General features: G+C 39.2%; 1 protein-coding gene and 1 pseudogene across 3 annotated transcripts in view; both read right to left on the reverse strand.

The window, feature by feature from the left end:
- CDK14 (cyclin dependent kinase 14) overlaps nucleotides 1-22115 on the reverse strand; it is a 485190-nt gene that overhangs the window by 71423 nt on the left and 391652 nt on the right. For all 3 annotated transcript variants that reach the window (XM_036429493.2, XM_036429494.2, XM_045578458.1), the window contains 2 exons: nucleotides 13924-14063; nucleotides 7583-7726 (listed from right to left, as the gene is read on the reverse strand). In XM_036429493.2, coding sequence (XP_036285386.1) covers nucleotides 7611-7726; nucleotides 13924-14063 — 256 coding nt within the window. In that variant the 3' untranslated portion in view covers nucleotides 7583-7610. The remainder of the gene's footprint in view (nucleotides 1-7582; nucleotides 7727-13923; nucleotides 14064-22115) is intronic.
- LOC118714519 lies at nucleotides 18187-20316 on the reverse strand (annotated as a pseudogene).

Here is a 22115-nt window from a genome sequence, read left to right on the forward strand (position 1 = left end):
TTTGTCCCAGAGCCCCAGTGTGTACCCCTCCCTGACCCCACTCCCCATTTCTGTCCTGACAAAGCTCCCACGTGAGGGCTATCTCAGGAGGAGTGATGAGCATCGTGGGACAATGGGAATAGTTTCAAGCTTCTTTTTGCCTTCCCTTCCCGGCATTATCATTTAGACATTGTCCTCCATGCATTCAAATGTCATCTCAGACCATCAGCCCACTTCAACTCAAACAGCCTCCTTTCATGCACAGACACTTCTTAGAGTATCCACAGACCACAAAGACTGTCTAGTGGGACTCAGCTGCTATCCTGGTATTAATAATACAATACAGTGCACTTAGGGCATAGACGATTCCCTCTGTATCCCAAATTCATAAGACTCGCCATTAAATAAAAAGGAAAATCGAGCACCTGAGCTGATTATAACTAGTTGTATTGTATAATATACGTGATTGCTAACTTCATAACAGTTTGGCCAAGCACTCTAACAGACATCTTGCTTACTAGCCACATCACATCCTGAGTCTACTATTTTTTACAAGAAAGCTTCCCTCATATTATGCTGCTGGCTAAATAGTCCCTAAGAAATTAATTTGGGTTTTTAAAAGACAGAGATACAAGTTGCAGTTTTATTCATTACTCCCCCACCCCTTTTGAATTTGAAAGCTCAGCTGACTTGAAACACCGAATCACAAAAATATAGCCGAGATTTGAGCATCCATGGCTGATGAACCAATCTGTGAAGCATCAAACGCTTCTTATCTTTTAGTATTTTTGCTTTTAAAAACTCTCAATCAGACTAGGGAAAAGGGAAAGTAAGGGCAAAAACTATTATTATTTTTAGTTTTAAAAATATCACTCAATTCTTTTTAAGAAAAACACACTGAAATATTTAAAGGTAATGGAGTGTCATGTGAGTTAAAACAATAGTTTTGAAAAACAATGTGCATGTGCACACATTTGTGTGTGCCTGTAATGTGCGTGTGTGTGTGTGTCTGTGTGTGTGTGTGTGTGTGTGTGTGTGTGTGTGTATGAGAATAGCAAATGTAGTAAAATGCACACATTTGGGGGAAATGGGGAAAGGGTATCAGGAATTCTTGGTACTACTCTTACTATTTCCCTGCAACTTTTCTATAAGTCTGAAATTATATCAATAGAAAAAAATTAAATGAATGATTAAAAAATGTACTCTGGATGCAGCATGTACTCTGTTTTGTCCATTCCCAGGGATAATTAAGCAGATTAGGTAGCAAAGGCCTTAGAGTCCTTTGCTAACCCCATTCACAGGGCTGGTGGTGATGGTGCAGAGCACAGGGAGAGGTGGAGAGGCAGAGAAGGGATGGGGAGGAGAGAAGAGACAAACTTCCTTAGCCTACTAATCTGCATCAATTTAGAGGACAGAATAGACTCTCCAGGGTAGAGGGAAGCTAAGGAAGGAGGTGGAGGGAGGATAGGGAAGCTAAACCACATTCCTGCCTCTTCTCAGCCAGGTGTTCATAATATGCATTATGCATTTGTGGTTGGAAGCACTGTCAATTTCCTGAATAAGATGTATTTTTTAATCTGCAGCAATGAAGGGGTAATGACAAAAAACAGGGGTTCTTTCAGATAAAACCTTCAAGAAACACTGAGGTTTATTTCCCCCTCTTTCTGTTATTTCCAGAACTAGTCTTGTCAACCACATGAGACAACAGACAATAAAATTGTAAGTCTTTTGATAGGGAAAAAAAATCACAAGATCATGAAGAAAACAACAGTTCTTACAGAAAAAATCAGAAGCCTTCCTACTGCTGAAAGAAAGTTAGATCCCAAACTTCAATTTCTTATATTATGATAAGTACTGATTGGTAGTGTCTCCTTTTGTGTCTACAGTAGTAAAAATACAACATGGCTTAAAAAGACCTTAAGTCTTTTGAGGAAATGCCATTCTGTTCTCCATAGTGGCTGAACCAGTCTGCATTCCCACCAGCAGTGCATGAGGGTTCCTTTTTCTCTGCATCCTCTTCAGCACTTGTCTTTGTTGATCTGTTCATGATAGCCATTCGGGACAGGTGTGAGATGGTGCCTCATTGTTGTTTTGATTTGCCTATCTCAGATGATTAGTGACTTTGAGCATGTTTTCATATGTCTCCTGGCCTTATGTATGTCTTCTTTAAAAAAGTGTCTATTTAGGTCCTTTGCCCATTTTTTGATTAGATTGTTTATCTTACTTTTGTTAAGTTGTATGAATTCCCTGTACATTTTGGAGATTAAACCCTTATTGGAGATAACATTGGCAAATATGTTCTCCCATGCAGTGGGCTTTCTTATTGTTTTGTTGATCGTTTCTTTTGCTGTGCAAAATAAAAAGCTTTTTATTTTGATGTAGTCCCATTTGTTTATTTTCTCAATAGTTTCCATTGCCCCAGGAGTTTTGTCGGTAAAGATACTGCTATGACAAATGTCTGCTATTTTGCTTCCTATGGCTTCCTCTAAGATTTTTATGGTTTCCACAAATTAAAAATGGAACTTCCATTTGACCCAATAATCCCACTTCTAGGTATATATCCAAAGAAAACAGAAACACCAATCAGAAAGGACATCTGCACCCCTATGTCCATAGCAGCACAATTTACAATAGCTAAGTTTTGGAAACAGCCAAAGTGCCCATCAGCAGATGAGTGGATTAGAAAACTGTGGTACATCTACACAATGGAATACTATTCTGCGGTAAAAAGACGAAATTATTAGCATTTGCGAAGGCATGGATGGAACTGGAGAGCATTATGCTAAGCAAAATAATCCAGTCAGAGAAAGATAAATATCACACAATCTTACTCGTTTATGGAATATAATGAACATAAAGTGATGAACAGAAATAGACACAGAGACAAAGAAGCAACGAACAGACTGTCAAACTACAGTGGAAAGGCAGGGGAGGGGGTAAGAGGTCAACTGAAGGACTTGTATTCCTGCATATAAGGATAATCAATGGACACAGACACTGGGGAGGTGGGGGGGGGATTGGGGGATAGGGAGGCTAGGGGAGGCCAATAGGAGAAAAAGGAGATATATGTACTACTATTTGTAATACTTTAAACAATAATAATAAAAAAAGACCTTTAGTAAAAAATATCACACAAATCAGGATGCTGTTACACCATGAAAACTGGAGTTTGCCTTTGCACTGGGCTGGTTTTTTTCCTTGGTAGTGGCCAGACAAGGTACCTTCAGACTTTGCTTCAGCCCTCTTCTGAGGGGTTCCTTATGTAAAGCTTGGCCATCCAGGTCCCAGCTCAGCTGACTGGATCAGGGCTCAGTGCCTGACCAAGGGTGGTCTACAGTCAGCCAGTGGCTTCTGGGGTGACTGAAAAAAACAGACTTGCTCTCTACTTCACAATGATGATGACCCCAACCAGAACTGCTTCTGAGCAGGACTGACTCTGAGGAAAAGACCTCAGCAATACAGAAGAAGAGAGACAGAGAAACAGCAATGAGCAGGATTCCTGCAGAAGCAGAAACAAGGCTGCAGAAGCCAGGAGTGAGGGGAAGATGAAAGGGATGTGAGTTGATGCAGTGACAGAACCAGTGAGCTGCCACAAAGTCACAGGATAAAGGAGAACAGCAGGTGGCTGTTTCTCCAGGACCAGTTACCAGGGTCCAGAAGGCAGAACGAAAGCTCCATTGGGATTCTGAGGAGCACTGAGTGTTTGCAGACCTATGTGGACTGCCAACCTGTTCTGTTTTACTTCCCCCGAGCAATCTCAATGAAGACCACCATTAGCTGAGGAAATCTGTGTCTCCTTCCCCTAAAATAGCCCATGCCCACTTCCTCTGAGCCTCTCCTGTTCCTGGGCACAGCTCTTACTCTCCTTCTCAATGGTCCCTCTCTGTCCCTCTCACTCTGCTTCCTGCCTCTTTCCTCATTTGAGAGCTTCTTTTCCTCAAACACTTTGAGCTTTTCTTAGGTGGCTATCATCTAGAACTGACACATATTTATATTGGCTGAATCCAGTTTAATGCATTCTGTTTACCTGGAAGACTGCTTTTAGTTAATTATTGCTTGATGACTAAATTAAGCAGAGAAAGCCTAACACTTTTTATTTCTCATTGGCATGTAATTTTTATATATAAGAGCCTAAGTGGCCATTACAATCGAACTACCAAAGTGACCATGACAGTTGACCAGTCACCATGATGCACACTGACTACCAGGGGGCAGACTGGTGGTCAGTGCACTCCTGCAGCCAACCCCCCAGGTCCCCTCCCCCACACCAGATGGCCAACCTTACGTGGCCCCTCCCCCCAACCAGCCGACTCCCTCCCCACTCTGCCCCCATAGGCCTGGATCATGGGCCAGGCTGAGGGAACCCACCTGTGCACAAATTTGTGCACCGGGCCTCTAGTACTTAATTAGCAAAGATAATAATCTATAAGACAAGGAGAAGTTCACAAAATCTGCATGCAGATAACTTCTTACACTTGAACCAAATGTAATTTTTTTCATGCACTAGACAGACAACTACTTATTAAACTTGAACTTATTACAAATTTAATAGGGTCTGAAGACCAGCTGATTCATTGAAAAGCGATGTATCCTAATGAGCGCATATCATTTTAGAAAAAAAAGTTAAGACATCTGTCTAATAGATTAAAAGCCACTCTTACTTCTTGTATTCAGCAAAAAGAGAAGTAGACAGAGAGACCCAGCACTTCCTGTCTGTTTAGAATAATTGGAAATTAAGTTCAACTTAGGGCTGTGTTTGGTATCAGGGTATGCAAATATAAGTGAATCTATTGGATGTGGTATTCAATGTATTGTAGCTTCTAGTCTTTTCCTTGGGGGAAATTTCTATGCACATTGAAGGCTCCCTCAGACATTAAGAGGATTTTACTCTTCAATGGTGATAAAAAATGGGGACAATCTATAAGATCTTGAGTCTGTTAATATCTTTAGAGGATAACAAAATGCAGAAGCACAGGTACTGTGTGGTTTTTCTTTTCATTTAATTTGGTCACAGGACTCTGAAACCCAAATCGCTTTCTGCTACAAAGGAAAATGAGTCTCGTTATCCAGTTTATGCAAATCCAGGACTATTAACTAAATAATGAAGTGACCTTAGCATGGAAGTACAGAAACAGTTTGGCATTGAGGGACTGGGGGAAAAATTAGGGCCCGAAACACTCCTGTCTATCAGTCATCATCATTTCAAAAACAGGAGAGATACAATGCACTTCCCTCTGGCTAACTCTCAAGAGAGATGGTGAAATGCTGACCTTAGCCAAGTCTTTGTCTATTAGGGCCCCCAATCTTTTACCATTACTTCTCCTTCCCAATATTTCTGGGATTAACAAAGAATTGGGACATTTGAGGAAAATTTAATATGCCACATCCTGCTCTAAGCAGTTCATTCATTAAAACAAAATTAAAATATAGAAAATTCCATGTTTTCTCTATGAATACCTATATTTATATAATTTTTTTTTTTTTTGCTCAATAAGTCTATATTTGATATTCAACTATTGAACAGAATACGTTCTTTTGTACAGGATTTCTTAGGACAATATATAGGCTATATATTTTTTGTCTCTAAAATGGCCCCATTTGATTAAAATTAAAAACCCACTAATGGGAGGAATTAAAATTTCTTTTTCTGCTGACAGAAAACTCAGAATCTGGCCTCCATGCAGCTTTTCTGAGAAAAGAAAAATTTAGATGTTTCCTTAATATAATGTTGAATCAAGCTGAGGTAGTTAAATTTGGAAGATACCAACAAAAGCGCTGATATTAAAGCTTTACAAGTTGATGTAAAATTACAAAATTCATAGAAAAGATATTTGTGTTATCAAATAATTCTAGAGGAAGATCTTCTAACACGCAGATATAATCTTAAATTAGTTTAAAAAATATACTGCAAAGAAAATACATTTTAAAGGCTTTTAAATACCGATGATCACAGTTCTGAGCACCTTTTAAAATATCTTTTCAATTAAGTTTTGAGTCCTCACCGGCTAGGCTTGTGTTCTGTAAGTTTGATTTGATTTTATAAGGAGAAGCTAACCTCATCTACACATGTTCTAACAGCTTTGACTGGCTGGGCTCAGGCTGGGGAACTCTCAAAAGAGCAGAGAAGAAAGAACACAGCCTTGCAATTGAAATTCAAACTTGCTTGTGTGCATGTGTGTATGAGAGAGCAGCCCAAATAAAGTCCACTTTTTGTTTCATTCTACTGAATTGGCTAAAGGATTTATAAAGCCAGGGCCCTCATTATGGTAATGTAGGTTAAATACTTTAAAAAAGTCTATGCTGCAACCTCATGAATTCAAACCACTCTCAGAACCAGGAGGTCGCCGGTCAAAAACTCAGTCCCACTCTTTGTCTGACCAACTAAAATTCAGAATGGCAGCACAAACGCGGTGAGGTAGTGAAGTTGTGCTTCTAGGTGACTGTATCCAACAGGGAAAAAATAACCTGAAGAGTGAAAGGTCTCACTCTTACCCACAAGACAAGTTGGATAATTTAATTTGCCTCTTTGCCAGGCTGACAATGCAGCCTGTTAAACTCATTCCCACTAAGAGTCAGAGGAAGGAAGAGGAGTTGGCACGCTGTACCCACCCTCCAATTCACCAAAACACTGCATTGCTGAACATCCACATGAGCAAGGAACAAACATGGACTAGCGAATGAGAAACTTTCCCCACAGAAACGTTGGTTCTCTATTTGCTTGGGAGCATTATGAGACTTTGAAGGAAAACACACACACACACACACACACACACACACACACACACACACACACGGGCACAAAATTCCCCAAACCCAGACACTTGCATCTGGCAATAAAAGAGAGGCACAAGCTTTTCAGAAGTTGCTGTCCTGTGCTTGTTTCTGTGAAGCATGTGTGATGAAGGGGACAGGCTGACAGGCCCAGTGATGGCCTTGTTTAGATGCCACTTCCTATCTGCAGAACAGTGGCAGCCACAGTCCGTTACAGGACACAAAGGGAAACTGCTCCCTGGTAAGGTCTGTACCAGGAGCCTGGCAGGGGTCAGAAATGGGTGACGTGGCCCACGTGCCAGCTGAGCAAAGCCTAGAGCACATGTCCTTCCTGAGGGAAGCAGGCAGCATTCAGTCAGACTCACACACTCCCGGCTGGATGGTGAGCATGGGATGGAGCTGCAGATCTTTCAAGAAAAGCCAGAAACCCAGACTTTGTGTCAAATCTCCCCATTCGAAAATGAGAGCAACTGATTAAAAAATTAAATTGTGTGGGTCAAACAAAGCAGGTCTGTGGCTTCGATACAGCCCAAGGTTAAACCTTTTTCTCACCTCGATGAAGAATGTGTGAAGAGTCAGAATGGTTTGCTTCTGACTCAATGACCTGTTTCAGACCACATGAATGAAGCACAATTTTGGTTAGAAATGCCTGAAAATATGCAAATGACTGAAAATATGCAAATGACTGATTGCACTTCTCAGTAGAACCGGCGTGAATACCATTATGAACATAAGAGACTCGTCAGATAGGGAAAAAGCTGAACTATTTCACTTAAAAGAACTATTTGACATCTATTCAATCCTATTTTCCAAGGAAAGTGAGCCATCTTACCTGTGCTCTCTTGAGGATGCTGTGCTCATCAGTGCTTGCTGTTGGATAGACTTTTGCCATAACTATTGTTTTTCCCAAAGGCCCGCATGCTTTCTCCCGATTCCGGCTGCAATCTTACATTTGGGACGGTAAAAATAGAAGACACTGTGGACAGAATGAAAAGTTGTCACTTACATATTTATCAATGTATTTCTTCTTTTTTAAAAAAATAAAAATGGATATTGAGATACACTTCTGGAGGGCTAGCACATGGAACATTACAGTGTACATTGGCCTTTGAAAGTAAGTAATCACAACCATACTCACATTTACACAAACGTACACACATATGACAGGACAGTCTGTTTTCACCTCAGAACCACAGCTCAGTAGGTGAAAACAACCTATTTTTCCCTTTCTTTGTGCCATACTTTCATCCATTCATTAAAGAAATATTTATTGAATCCCATGCTGTACTAAGGAGCGAATATAGACGTGCATGAATCAGAAGGAAAAGAAATCCCTGTTTTTACAGATTCCACTTGGAGAAGACAGAGGAAGACAATCAGACAAATATAAACTATCAACTGGTAGTGAGTGTCATGATGAAGAATAAATCAAGGAAGAGAAATTGGAAATGCTGGGGTAGAAGAAGGTACATTTGAACCGAGACCCAAAGGAGGTAAGAGGACAAGCCATACCTATATAGAGGAAGAGGAAGTACAAATGTAGAAAGAGGATACAGCAAGAGCTAACTCTCAGGAGGCAAGAAGAGAAACAGGCAAAAATGTTAAGAGGCTACTATAAAAATACAGGTAACAAGTGGATAGAAAAGCTGTGGTACATATATACAATGGAATATCACTCAGCCATAAAAAAGAATGAAACCTTACCTTTTGTGACAGCACTAATGGACCTACAGGATATTATGCAAATTTGTCAGAGAAAGACAAATACCATATAATTTCATTTACATGTGGAATCTAAAGAACGATATAAATGAACAAACTTACAGAAACAGACTCACCAATGCAGAGAACAGACTAGTGGTTTCCAGAGGGGAGGGGGCCTGGGGGACTGGGTGAAAAAGGTGAAGGGATGAGAAGATTGGTAGTCACAAAATAGTTACAGGGACATAAAATACAGCATAGATAATAGACTCACTAATATTGCAATAACTATGTATGGTGTCAGGTGGGTGGTAGAAATATCAGGGGGAACACTTGGTAAATAAAGTATATGATTGTCTAACACTATGTTGTACACCTAAACTAATACAAAATATTGGGGGAGGGGGGAACAAACAGAGAACAAAATACAGGTGAAAGAAGACAACCAGTAACTTGGAACACAGTGACAGCACTGGAGAAGAGAGAAGGAGTGTGATTCTGGATATATTTTGAAGATAATACCAACAGGGTCTGTGGAAGAAGTGAGTACGGGTGTGACAAAAGAAAGCTTCTGAAAGAACCTGCATTAACTGGAAGCACGATGTTGCCATTTGTTGACCAGGAAGCTACTGGTAAGTTTGAGATGCCTACTAGATGGCCAAATGAAGGTTCTGAGTAGTCAGGTGGATATGCAATCAGGGGAGGTGGGACTGGAGATATAAATTTGGAAGCTGTCAATATATAAGTAATATTTAAATCATGAGGATGTAAGAGATCATCAAGGCTCTAAAGAGCGAATATAGACAGAAAAATTTGAGGACTAAGCCCCAGGGCATTCTAACAGTGAGAGGTCTGGCAGATCAGGAGACATCCACAGGAGCCTAAAAAGTAGAGGCAGAAAGAAAACCCTGGGAGAGTCCTGTCCTAGTATCCAAGTGAAGGAAATGTTACCCAGAGGGGAGGGTGGTCAATTGGGTTGAATTTTGCTGATGGGTCAAGATGAGGGCTAATGATGCCGAAGCCGGTTTGGCTCAGTGTAGAGCGTCCGTCTGTGGACTGAAAGGTCCCAGGTTCGATTCTGGTCAGGGGCATGTACATTGGTTGCGGGCACATCCCCGGTAGGGGGTGTGCAAGAGGCAGCTGGTCGATGTTTCTCTCTCATCGACGTTTCTAGCTCTCTATCTCTTGCTCTCCCTTTCTCCTCTCTGTAAAATATCAATAAAATATATTAAGAAAAAAAAAAAAAAGATGAGGGCTGATGAAGGACCAATGGATAGAGATTTGGAAAACAGGGAATTTGGAGTCTTGGGTGCAAAAGCCTGGGTTAAAAGGATCCACGAGAGAATGGAAATCTAGGAATTACAGGCAGCAAACACATTTAAAATGGTGTGTGCTTGTTTTCTGTTTAAAAAGATGACCTGGAACAACCCTGATAGCATAATGTTGTTTTAGGGTAATATCTGGGACATATGGAGGACCAGGTAGGAAAACCTACAAATCTTATAGCTGGAAAGGCTCTTAGGGAGCACTGGTTTTCTCAGTGAGAAACCGGAAGCGCACACGAATAAGGAAGTTGGCCAAAGTTGCTGGGCTACTTAGTGGAGCTGATGCTATTATAGAATCCAGGGGGTCTGGTTCCCAGTTCAAGGCTCTTCACCACCACACCAATTTGTTAGGCTGTTTTTCACTCAGATCAGAGTGCTGTGAATGCGCAAATGAACGTAATAAAATCAAGGCCTCTGCGCTATGAAGTGTATTTTGTTCATTTACTTGGACAAGGGTAGTTCAGCTTCAATAATTCATGCAACTTGATAGTATACACAGGAGAATGCCCTATGGCGTGTTTGGGAAAAGTAATGAATTTCTTCTAAATCAGCCTCTCATTTCCTTCCCTGCAATTAAATCTCTGTGAAGAAGTGGGGCAGGGCTGTTGGGGTTTCAGGGCAGAGGGGGAATGACAAGGTGCCACCAGAATTAGCCAGCTTTAACCGCAAGATCCCCAGGTAACTGGGCCATTATTCCTGCTTGATAAGTTTGTAATCCCTGCCTCACTGGCACACAAGTACATTACTTCTAAATTGTGGTATTATGTAAACTGGCAGGGTTTTAAGGAGTAGTATAATAAAGAAAGGTACTCTATCATCGTATATTCTTCCAAAGAAAGTAAGAGTCTGGCATAGGTAAACTTCATCTTTGTATAATCCATGAAATGACTGCAGTGCTCTACCTAACCAGGGCTCTGAGCACATGCGACCGTCTTCTCTCAGGGTCTGATACATTAAAGTGGCCAAGAAGGCTTGTGCCCACTCTTCTCCTTTTCGTTTGGTTTCATTTTCTGCTTGCACAATTGTTTTGTTTTTTTTTGTTGACATTCTTTTTAAAAATGTTGAGCGCTACCTTTTAAGATTGTGAGTGCTCTGGACTGAACTGTGTCCTCCCAAATTTGTATGTTGAAGCCTTAGCCCTCAACGTGATGGTCTTTCGAAGATAGGGGTTTTGAGTAATAACTAGGGCTAGGTGAGCTCATGAGGGTGGGGCTCTCATGACAAGATTAGTGGCTTTATAGGAAGAGGACGTGAGAAAGAGGTGACTCTCTGTCATGGGAGGAGACAGCAAGGTAGCTGTCCACAAGGCAGGGAGAGGCTCTCACCAGGAACCCAATTTGCTCACACTTTGAACTTGAACTTCCCAGTGCCAAGAACTGTGAGAAAGGGCTTGTTGTTTAAGCACCTCCCCACCCCTCTGCCTATAGGAGCCCGAACAGACAATGCAGCGAGGTGCCTGGAATCCATGAATCTAACCATCACCAGGTTCAGAGGTCAGCAAACTCACTAGTCAACAGAGCCAAATATCAACAGTTCAATGACTGACATTTCTTAAACTTAAACTTCTTCTAATGCCACTTCTTCAAAACAGACTCACCCAGGCCATGGTATTTTGTGGAAGAGCCACCACACTCAAGAGGCCAAAGAGCCACATGTGGCTCAAGAGCCGCAATTTGCCGACCACTGACCTGGTTGATAAGACAATCCATTTATTGGTTCTGCAACATGTTCTCTCAGGTGGACCTCTTACCAAATCTCCTTGAAAAGGAAGCAAACAACGGAGGGTACTGCCAGCTCTGCTTCCTTTTGCCAGCTGGTAAACATTTACAAGGCTCCACACTAATGCTAACTTGAAAGTTAAGAATTTCTAAATATAGTCTGCGGAACATCAACCTAGATAACAGTCACCAGAACGAGTCACTTCACCCAGAACTAGTTCCAAAGTCTCCGAGTGCTTTGTTTTGTAAACATGTGTGTAGGACTACCACGTTGTTCGAAATGGAAATGACTATAGTGTTTAATACTGGGACTGTCTTTCTTAGGACTGGCTTTATGCCTCATAATGATTATCCACTAGGCACAGAAACAGCATTTCTGTAACTCAAAATTGTTACCAGAGGCATTTAGCAGAATCATGCTTTAAAAAAAAAGAAATGATTTCTCATCTGTATTCTCCCCCCTTCAAAAGGTTTTACTCATCCTGATGTTTAACGTTATGCAAAGACGTGTTTCTGCCAATGACTATCACCTTATGGTTATGCTTCTGCAAATAGCCTGCTGTGAGCTGATAAAGGGATTAATGCAGCCAAAATTCTTAATCTGTGAAATTACAAATTAAATTCTCATATTAAAAATACCACCCTGAGGTATTTTTTTGTGGTTTTAATTCCCCTCTGGTGTTCTGCATACACTGCGCTTGCTAATGAGGGGGACAAGGCTGTCTCGGCTGGCAGCCTGCTGCTGAGTGATAATGTGGAGGCATTTACTCCCTGATAGAAAATGGATTTAAACCACCGGCTGATAAACTAAGTGGCAAGTGGGTAATAAGTCCATATTAACAGAAAAGTAGGACTACAAAATTCAGAATTCGTAGACCATCAAAATCCTGGCTTAAACTCAGTCATCAAGTCAGATGGGATTGAGATGTCACCAAGGAGGAGTGATATCAAGCTACAAGTTATACTAAAAAAGGAAAACAATCCATATGGTTAAGTTTGATGAGCCATAAACTAATAAGCCCATTTGCATCACTTTTTTTTTTTAAAGATTAAAAGGATGTGCGACCAATTCATTATTTTTCCATAGTGATCTCATCTTTAATTTTTTTTTTTTTAATAGGGATAGTTGTTGTCATGGTCAGTGGGTATACTTTTAAAAAGGAAGTAGTGCGGAACATAAAATAAATGTGATATTTTAAAAAATTAACAAAGTTTAGGGGGAGTAGTGGCTTATAATCACTTTAGGGTAAAAAAAAAAGGAATTCAAATAAATTGTGGGATTATAAAAAATAATTTAGGGTAGGAATACTAAAGAGCAGTTGTTACTTATGACTTAGTTCCAAAACAAAAGGGTTATTGTTGCCAAGGAGAATTTAATACAATGGGGGAAACGTCTAAAGCCCAAAAGATTAAAGAAATAACTAGGTATGTCCATGGTAATTGATGTATATCCAAGGATTAATAAGCACATCATCAATATATATGCATATGTGCAGCATATTAATTTTCAGACAATCAGAATGAGAAAAAATATCTCTAGTTTGTATGTGGAAAGAACGTATCACCATGAAACAAAAATGTTCTTGAGTGTTTTGCAAAATTTCACAAGAATCCTGTTTCACACTTTGGAAGAAAGATGAGATCCTCCCAGCCATAAATCCTCCCCCAAATATTTAAAAATATAATTGAAAGAGGCTGTGTAAATATGAACACTTTTAAAAACAAAACAAAAACCCACCCAGGAATGTGTTTTGTTTTAAGAGATCTAGAGAAGATCTGTCTGTATTAATACCAAGAGCATTTGTAGTTAAAATGAATTATGCCTTCAGTTCTTACATGTCAATTCAGTGCATTAGCCAATTGCCAACTCTACTCGTCAGCTCACTGCATAGCAGCCCTTTTTAAGGTTATTGTTACAACCAAGATGGTCTCTGAGAATCAAACAGAAATGAATCATTCCTCCTCTGCACCACAGCCAGTTAAAAAGTACTGTATGCATAAATATGTAAATCATATTTTCCCTTTCCTTTATGACTGCTCAGATCATTTTTTTTTTTTTTTGGACACACACATAATCAAACACAAAGACATGCAGCTGCAAACTGCAGAGCAGAGATAGCAAAAAGGAATCCATTTTCTTCCTGTGTCTGGTAAGCTGGCATTTGAATGGCAGGATTCCACTAAATATATACATATATCCCTTCTTCCCCTCTGTATTCTCTCTCCCTCTCCACACACACACACACACACACACACACACAAATGTACACATATGTATATAGACTCTCACACATAATATATATGCAAGCATATAATCTTACACATGCACATGCATACATCAATCTCTCTACATGTACTAGTATTGTTACATGTAGATGCTAAAATGATGTCCCTGCTTTGACTGGATATTGTAGATTTGTCCTACTCACTATCAGTCAGTTCCCATAGCCGTGGGGGCAGGTCACTAAAATACTCGTGGCTCAAGGCAGCCTGTGCTGATAGTCTGTTCTTTGGGGAACACTGTAGGAGTTTGGAGGCCAGGTCCTCTGCGTAGTTCACATAGCTAAGCCTGAAAACATAAGCACAAAAAAGAGAAATCAGACCAAACATGAAGAGTCACTCAATAAGACATAAGGCTCCCTGGCCAAGAAAACAAATTACCTGCTGAAAATAAACAGAAGCTGAATACATGTTGGTTCTTAGAGTTATCTGTTATGCTAAACTCACTGGCTTTTACTCTTTTAATTTTAGTCTCTTAATTTAAAATATTCCTACTATAAGCAAAAGGTTGATACTGGCAGGCTAGAACTAGGTCCAAAGGTAGAAAATTTCAGACGATAATTTATCAAACAGTTGTCAGAATTTGTTCATAGGATCTATGTACTGCATACACATCTGGATACATTTACAGGAAAATTAATACAAAATAACCAGGAGAATTAAAATAAAACTGCTATTAAACTCTCTAGTTACGAATGTTACCTTTTCTCTAAGAATTCACATTTTCTTGCATTTAATATAAAATTTTTGGAACAAGTACAGTCAAATGTCAACAATCAGAATATGAACATGCAGGTTAACAAAGGGGATATGCTTAAACCATATGGGGCTGAATCAATTCAAGATGACCTTTAAAACAACAGTAGATAGAAAATGTGTCTCAAGATTATAAAAAAAAAAAAAAAAAAAAAAACAGAAGTAAAGTCTTCCATGTGGTACAGCTTTCAAATGGGCAGCAGACCACACAGCCCAGCCCAGCCCAGGCCAGCCTTGCTTTTCATAGAATCTCTGTTTCACGGCTCCATACAATCAAGCCTGGATAGTTAACATAGTGATAACAAAAGTATTCCCAATAATGGCTACCATTTAGAGATAGATGAATATGTGTCAAGCCCTTTTGCACTCTCTTATTTATGACAGTCCAATAAAATCATCCTGTTCCAATCCAGTAACAAGGAGCTAAGTGGGAGTCTGAGAAGATAGTGGGTTGCTCAATTAGGAGGCTGAGTGAATTCAAACCTCTCCAGAATTATAATTCTGAAATGGTTAGGTGGATATAGAATACAGCACAGAGAATATAGCCAATAATTTTGAAATAACTATGTATGGTGCCAACAGGCACTCTACTCATCGGGGGATCACTTCCTAGGTTACATAATGTCTAACTACTATGCCATATACCTAAAACTAATATAATATTGAATGTCAACTAAAATTTAAAAAGTTAAATAAAGTGGTTTGTATTTGCCATGCTGTCGGACTGTTTCCAAATTAGAGGCTTTTACCTTTGATTTCTGTGTATCTACAACAAGGTTCAGTAAGTACAGACTCAGAGGCAGCCAGAAGACTGTGCAGAAAGTGGCACCTGCCTGTGGGTATTTGCTCGTGCACTGCTGATGGGAATGCAGACTGGTGCAGCCACTGCGGAGAACAGTATGGAGTTTCCTCAAAAAACTAAAAACCGAACTCCCATTTGACCCGATGACTCCACTTCTAGGACTATGTCCCAAGAAACTAGAAACACGAACCAGAAAGGACATATGCACCCCTGTGTTCATAGCAGCACAATTCACCATCACTAAGATTTGGAAACAGCCTAAGTGCCCATCAGCAGATGCATGGATTAAAAAACTGTGGTACATCTACACAATGGAATACTATGCTGCTGTAAAAAGGAAGGAACGCCTACTATTTGCAACAGCATGGATGGAACTGGAGAGCATTATGCTAAGTGAAATATGCCAGAGAAAGATAAATATATCATCACTCATTTGTGAAATATAATGAACAAGGTAGACTGATGAACAAAAACAGACAGAAAAGCATTGATCAGATGCTCAAACCTCAGAGGTAAGGTAGAAGAGGGTGGAGGTAAGGAGGAGAGATTAACCAAAGAACCTGTATGCATGCATATAAGCCTAACCAATGGACATAGACAACAGGGGTGTGAGGGCATGAGTGGGGGGTGGGGACAATGGGGGAATAAGGACACATATGTAATACTTTAATCAATAAAGAAAAAGAAAAAAAAAAGAAAAGCCCTGAAGCTAGTGAACACACAATTAGCCTTAAACTCCTTTCCTCAAAGACCAACAAACTCTCCCAGCCCCCTCCTCAAGGGGTTATTTATTGAATATTTTAGTATTGATTTTACATTGTTGTGGGGGCAGAAGAGGAAAGGAAGCAAGGAACCTGGGCAGAGGAAGAAAAAGGGGAAAGAGCAAAGACCTTCTCTCTAAAGCTTCACACATGGAGGGAGCTCTCATAGACGGTTCAGTGCTTGGCAGCTGCAGTGGCTGTTTGTAAAACACTGGTCAGTGGATTGGTTTTAAATATGTCTGCCTGGCAAAGGGAAACGTGTCCACAGCAGAAGGAGGCATTATCAGATTCTCAGATTTCCCCCACCCCCGCTTTCCTTTAAGAGGGGCCAGGGCCATCACAACGAATCCTTCCTCTTCCTAAGACACTCTCACTACTATAAACTGTTCACTGCTTTTAAAATATCAAATGCAAAGTCTGAGATAGGTACTTCATGTTAAAGGTTGCACTTATATTGCACGCAGTTTATCTATAATAATAAGAGCATAATATGCTAATTAGACCAGACATCCTTTCGGACGACCTTGCAGATGAAGCCAGGGCTGCAAGGGAAGCCCAGGTCCCGGGTGCCTGCTGGTGGCCAGAGGGAAGCCCGGGTTCCGGGTGCCAGAGGGAAGCCAGTGCTGGCAGCCGGGGGAAGGAAGGCATACTCTTGCACGAATTTCATCCGTCGGGCTTTCAGTATATATATAACCATGGTGAAAAATATACTGGCGTCCATTCTCTATAACTTTGATAAAATAAGACGGTGCCAGATTGAGACCAGATCTGAGTTTAGTGCTGACTCTGTAACAAGAGTGATGAGCCCGTGTGCAGTCCTTACAGCATCAATAAGCCATGAATGAAGCATGGTTTCACTATTTTGAAGATTTATATTTGTAGTTGTAGTTCTGTTTTTGCAATAGATTGCTGGTCACATTTAAATTGTATACATATGTACCCAACTATAATAATATCACCAATATGAGACCATCTCATTTCTCATCTCCCAAATTGAGCAAACTTTAAGGATGTCGATGAAACAAACCAATGCTTATTTGTGACATTCAGTGTACACACAAATTATAAATTATACATATAAAATTTTAATTTAGAAAGTTTGCTATATCCTCACTTGCATTTCAAGAACCACTTTTATTCCAACTCACCACATGCATTTTCAACATCAGAGTCTTTTGTGATCACCAGAGCCTTTGAGGCCATGCAAGGTGTTTGAGACATGAGACTTCTGGGATATCTTTGGTATTTGGAAGTTTTACCCCAAGCCAAAGGCGGGCCTTATCAGAATGTCAATATGACTGTGGCTGTTGTTTGCAGTCTCCCATTGTGTTGGCAGATTTTTAAAAATTTTCTTGTAATTCCATCAATTTTCGTTTTATATATTCTTTAAAGTCAAGTAATTAAGTACGCTAGTAATCTAGTACTGTTATCTCTTCTTGGTAAATTAAGCCATCAATCCTTCTGTAGTGACTGTTTTTATCTTTAATAAAACTTTCTGGGCTAAAGTTCATTCTTTTTCTCATATTAATTTAATAACTTCAGGGTTTTATTTATTTATTTATTCAATATTTGCCTGGCATACATTTGGTAACTCTCTCAAATTTTTATAGCCATCATTTTAAGGTATATCTTTCATGAATACTACATAGCTGGGTTTTATACTTATTCAATTAAATAATCCCCATTTTCTAAAAAGAAAATTTAGGCCATTTACATTTTGTGATCACTGATATATTTAAATTACTGCTATCCTCTTAAACTTGCATTCTATTTCCACCTACTTTATCTTTTGTTTTTTTTTTCTTTTTTTTGGATTTCATCTTATTCAACATTTCCATCTTCTGTTTTAGAACTATACATTGTATTTTTATGTGTAGTAATTACTTTTAACTTTTTTTTTTTTTTTTTGCATTTCAATATTTATTTAGGTGTTTAAGCTCTCACAATGAGTTTTACAAGCTGATGGACACACTGACCAAGTATTTTCCCAGAGAATTATAATCATACATCCAAACAATATAAATATATGATTGAATTAACACTGATGCACAGCACCATTTTACCAAGTACATAATAATACAAATGAAAAGTCACACAGTTCAACAGAAATATAAAATATTAGATATATGTTCAATTCATTAGCAGAAACTAACTGCTGTTTCATAGGGCATAGTCCATACCTTCTGCACAAGACAAGAAAAATATTTTGCTAAAAACCCTTTAGTAGCTCACTCCCATTCTTTGTCCAGGCCCTCTCTTTTAAGTTGCACCCCAAAGTGCAAACATAAAATTAGTGTTCAGACGTTGTGTCTGGAGACTGTAAAGATATGTGCTTCTGTATGATGTGGATTTTGCATGAGCTCTTTCCCCAGAGATATGTGATTTTTCAAAATGGAGGTTATCATAACTGCACAAAATGAGATTTATAGAAAGACATTAAAAAATCATCATAAACTTGGTCAAAAGCCAACAGAATCAGCGGTTACACAAACCTGATGTCTCCTGTTTTAAATATGGGAACTATCAACACAAAGTAGCAGGCAAATAGCCATAGAAGCCCTACTGTCAGTGTTTGAAATGAATGAAGGGATAAACCACAGGCAATCTACACTGGTCTTCCTAGTTCCTGGGATCTTAATTCTATATGAGATTAAAAACATGTTAAATATTGTGCTTGGTATTTCAGCACCCAGTCTCTCTAAATTTCTTACCTTTTGCTAAGATTCTGGCATGGAAATAGATTTGAAGGAGACATAACTCAATACTGCATGGTTTCAGGAAAGGTCAGTTGATAAAAGTGATAAGCATGTTTTAAATGCTGAACAGCGAGAATCTTTTGCTAAATTTCCAACTAGGCTGATCATAATCCAAACACAGAGGCTGAAATTCTGCCAAGCTGAGGCCTGATAAAACTGCTTATCAATGCTCCCAGGAAAGCTTCATTGACTTATCCTTCACCAAGCCTACATTTTGGCTCAGAGTTATGATAAACTGGGTCCTGTCTGAAGGCAATTGAATCCAGCAGCCCAGTTTTATTGAATGCAATGGTAATTTCCATGACTACTGGTATCTATGAAGTGCAGCTGGATTTTAGGACAACACTAGTACTTCTAAAGTTGCTTTTTAAAAAGCTCCACTCTATTTCTGTTTTATGAACTGAACCACATGTTCACACTTCATTTCACCTTCAATTAATGCTAGAGCAACAAGCATTATAGTTCTCACAATCACAACAATACAACAACCAGGTTCTTCAAGAATCTTCACTTTTCCAAGGCACAACCAGTCATCAATAGTCTGGTCAGAGGCAATGCATCATCAGATGGCCAATACAGAACCTGGCACCTGTTTTTATCTGTTTTCTTCTCAAGATCAGTGTTGTACGTTGCTTCACATAGTCTTACTATTGTAGTAATGACACACAGTTTAAGTTCCTCTACAATTTTGTTTAAGGTCATACTGGTTGGACGGTCTTATGTATGATATTACAGGGTTGGTCATACTAATTTTGGGTCATACTAATTTATTAAGAAACACTTTATAGAATTATGAAATAACTGAGATAGTTTGATACAAAATTCAGAAGGAAATAAAGAATGATGTAAAGAAACTGAAGTCTACTTCAATTTACTACACTTGAAATTCTCAGTGCTGAGTACAAGGTGGGAGTAATGGGAAGTAAAATCCACCTCCTAGCAAACAGCAGTAGCTCTTTCAGTAATGAGGCGACAGAAAAGATGTTCCCCCATGTTTAACCCATGTAGGTCAGAACGCTTGTAAAACACTTTCCTGACTTTAATTCAATCCTCTTGTGTCCTAGTTAACCCCTCTTATGGAACTTCTTGGTGGAATAATGATGAACTTCTATAGTTTCATTTGTCTGTATAAAGATTATACTAGGTTCCTGGTAATAATCTCTAGCGCCCATCAGAAACCTAATAAATATTTCAGCAAGAACGCCACAGAATCACACAACCTGTTGCTAGCACCCTTTTGGGGGGTAATTTTGTTTTAGTGTTTTGTTTTGTTTTTAACCATCAGGGATATCAGATGAAACTTCCACACTTTATACCTTCATCCTCAGTTCCCCAAGTGAATGGCTCCTTAACTTTTTAATATTTAACATTAGCTTCTTATAGTTAAACTTTATCTTTACCATCCTGCCAAACAAAACAAGTACACTGGAACTCATTAATTCTGATGACGCTAGTCCCATCTCTCATGTCATTACTTTCTAATATTTTATTTCTATTTTCTATGCTTTTAATGTCATAGATGAAATAGTTACTATCATTATTATTCAGATTTACCCACTTATAATTTATTTAATCATCCTGGCTCCCATGTTTCAGATAGTTTTCTAATATTTTTACTTTTGGTATTATTTCCATGATGAAAGAAAATAGTGGCAAATTCTCTATTTTGTTTTCATATAGCATAATAGTTTGCTGGGGATTAATTCTAGGTTCAAAGCATTTTATCTTAACTCTGAAGATACTATTTCGTGGGCTTCTATTGTCTCTGTCTGATAGCTCTTCTTTTCCTCCTTAGAATTCTGCTATGCTATGTAAAGTATTCTTTGTATTTAACCTGATTGGTGTTCAGTTTTGCTGAAGTTGAGACTTCATGTCTTTAATCAATTCTGGAGGGGGAAAATCCCAGCTGTTACTTTTAGAATATATCCTTTCCCCAATTCTCTCTCTTTTCTCATTTTATAACACCAAATGTAATGCCATCTTATTAAATTTTCCTTGTCTTTACTCATTCTTTCATATTTTCCATCTGGTACTTCCTCTGTCCTCCATTCTAAGCAATTATTTCAGAGTTATATCCAAGTTCTACTAATTCTCTAATCAGTTGCATCTAATATGCTGTTTTCACTATTAATTTTTGTTCTTTTAAGTTCCTTTTAAGTCTTTGACAAATTTACATGTTCAGTTCTGATGGTTTCTGGTTCAAGTTTTACATGTGTTACATGTGCACAGAAGAGGGAGACCTGGGCTACAGCAAGGTGAAAGGGCTGCTTCCTATGAGGGACGGTTCCTGGTACAAGGTTGGGACATGGCATTTGCTGACTGACTGACTGCTCAAGGACTGAGTATATCAATTGTTATACCTACAGAGGTTTTACTTTCCCTGAGAAACATACATTTTAAAAGTGCATAATCATTTTTTTTTAAATTTTATTGATTTTGTACAGAGAGGAAGGGAGAGAGATAGAGAGCTAGAAACATCGATGAGAGAGAGTCATCGACCAGCTGCCTCTTGCACACCCCCTACTGGAGATATGCCCGCAACCAAGGTACATGCCCTTGACCGGAATCGAACCCCGGGACTTTTCAGTCCCCAAGCCGACGCTCTATCCATTAAGCCAAACTGGTCTCGGCAAAAAGTGCATAATCATTTTTGAGCACAAACATCTAAGGTCAAGTCCTGGTCCTTAAGGAACATCTTCAAAGTATACATTCCCCAGAGGATGTCATTTTCTCTTTTTGAATTGGTCATTCTCTTTTCAACTGCACTTTTTTTTCTCCCTTTTTGTGTGTGTTTGTTAACACTTTTCCAAAAAACTCTCTCTCGATCAAGTGTCTGCTTGTTGAAGAACAACTAAGTTACATTTTGTTCCCAAGAGTTGGCTTGTAAATATCTCTATAAAAGTCTTCATTGGGATTCATCAATGTTTTAGCTCATGAAAGCTGGACATAAATGGCAGAGGTGTAGTAGGTTTCAATGTACTTATGAAAGCATTCGATGGAGATACCTTCTGTCACACTCTTTGCAGAGCAAAGCCAGAGGCCATGATCCTTTCATTGGACAGTGGACATATTGTCTCTATGGCAAAGTTGCCAATATGGGCACTGGCCACTGGATTATACAACTGATCTCTTGAAAATGATTTGTGAAGAAACCCGCCCAACCATAAAGACAAGTCTGACTCTTGCCTTGACTATACTGGACAGACTTGTTAGATGCCACACTCTTTCTTATCTGTACATCAAAAGCAAAATGGTCATTTAATCAC

This window comes from Pipistrellus kuhlii, unplaced genomic scaffold, assembly GCF_014108245.1.
Source record: "Pipistrellus kuhlii isolate mPipKuh1 unplaced genomic scaffold, mPipKuh1.p scaffold_m20_p_10, whole genome shotgun sequence".
Classification (NCBI taxonomy): Eukaryota; Metazoa; Chordata; class Mammalia; order Chiroptera; family Vespertilionidae; genus Pipistrellus; species Pipistrellus kuhlii.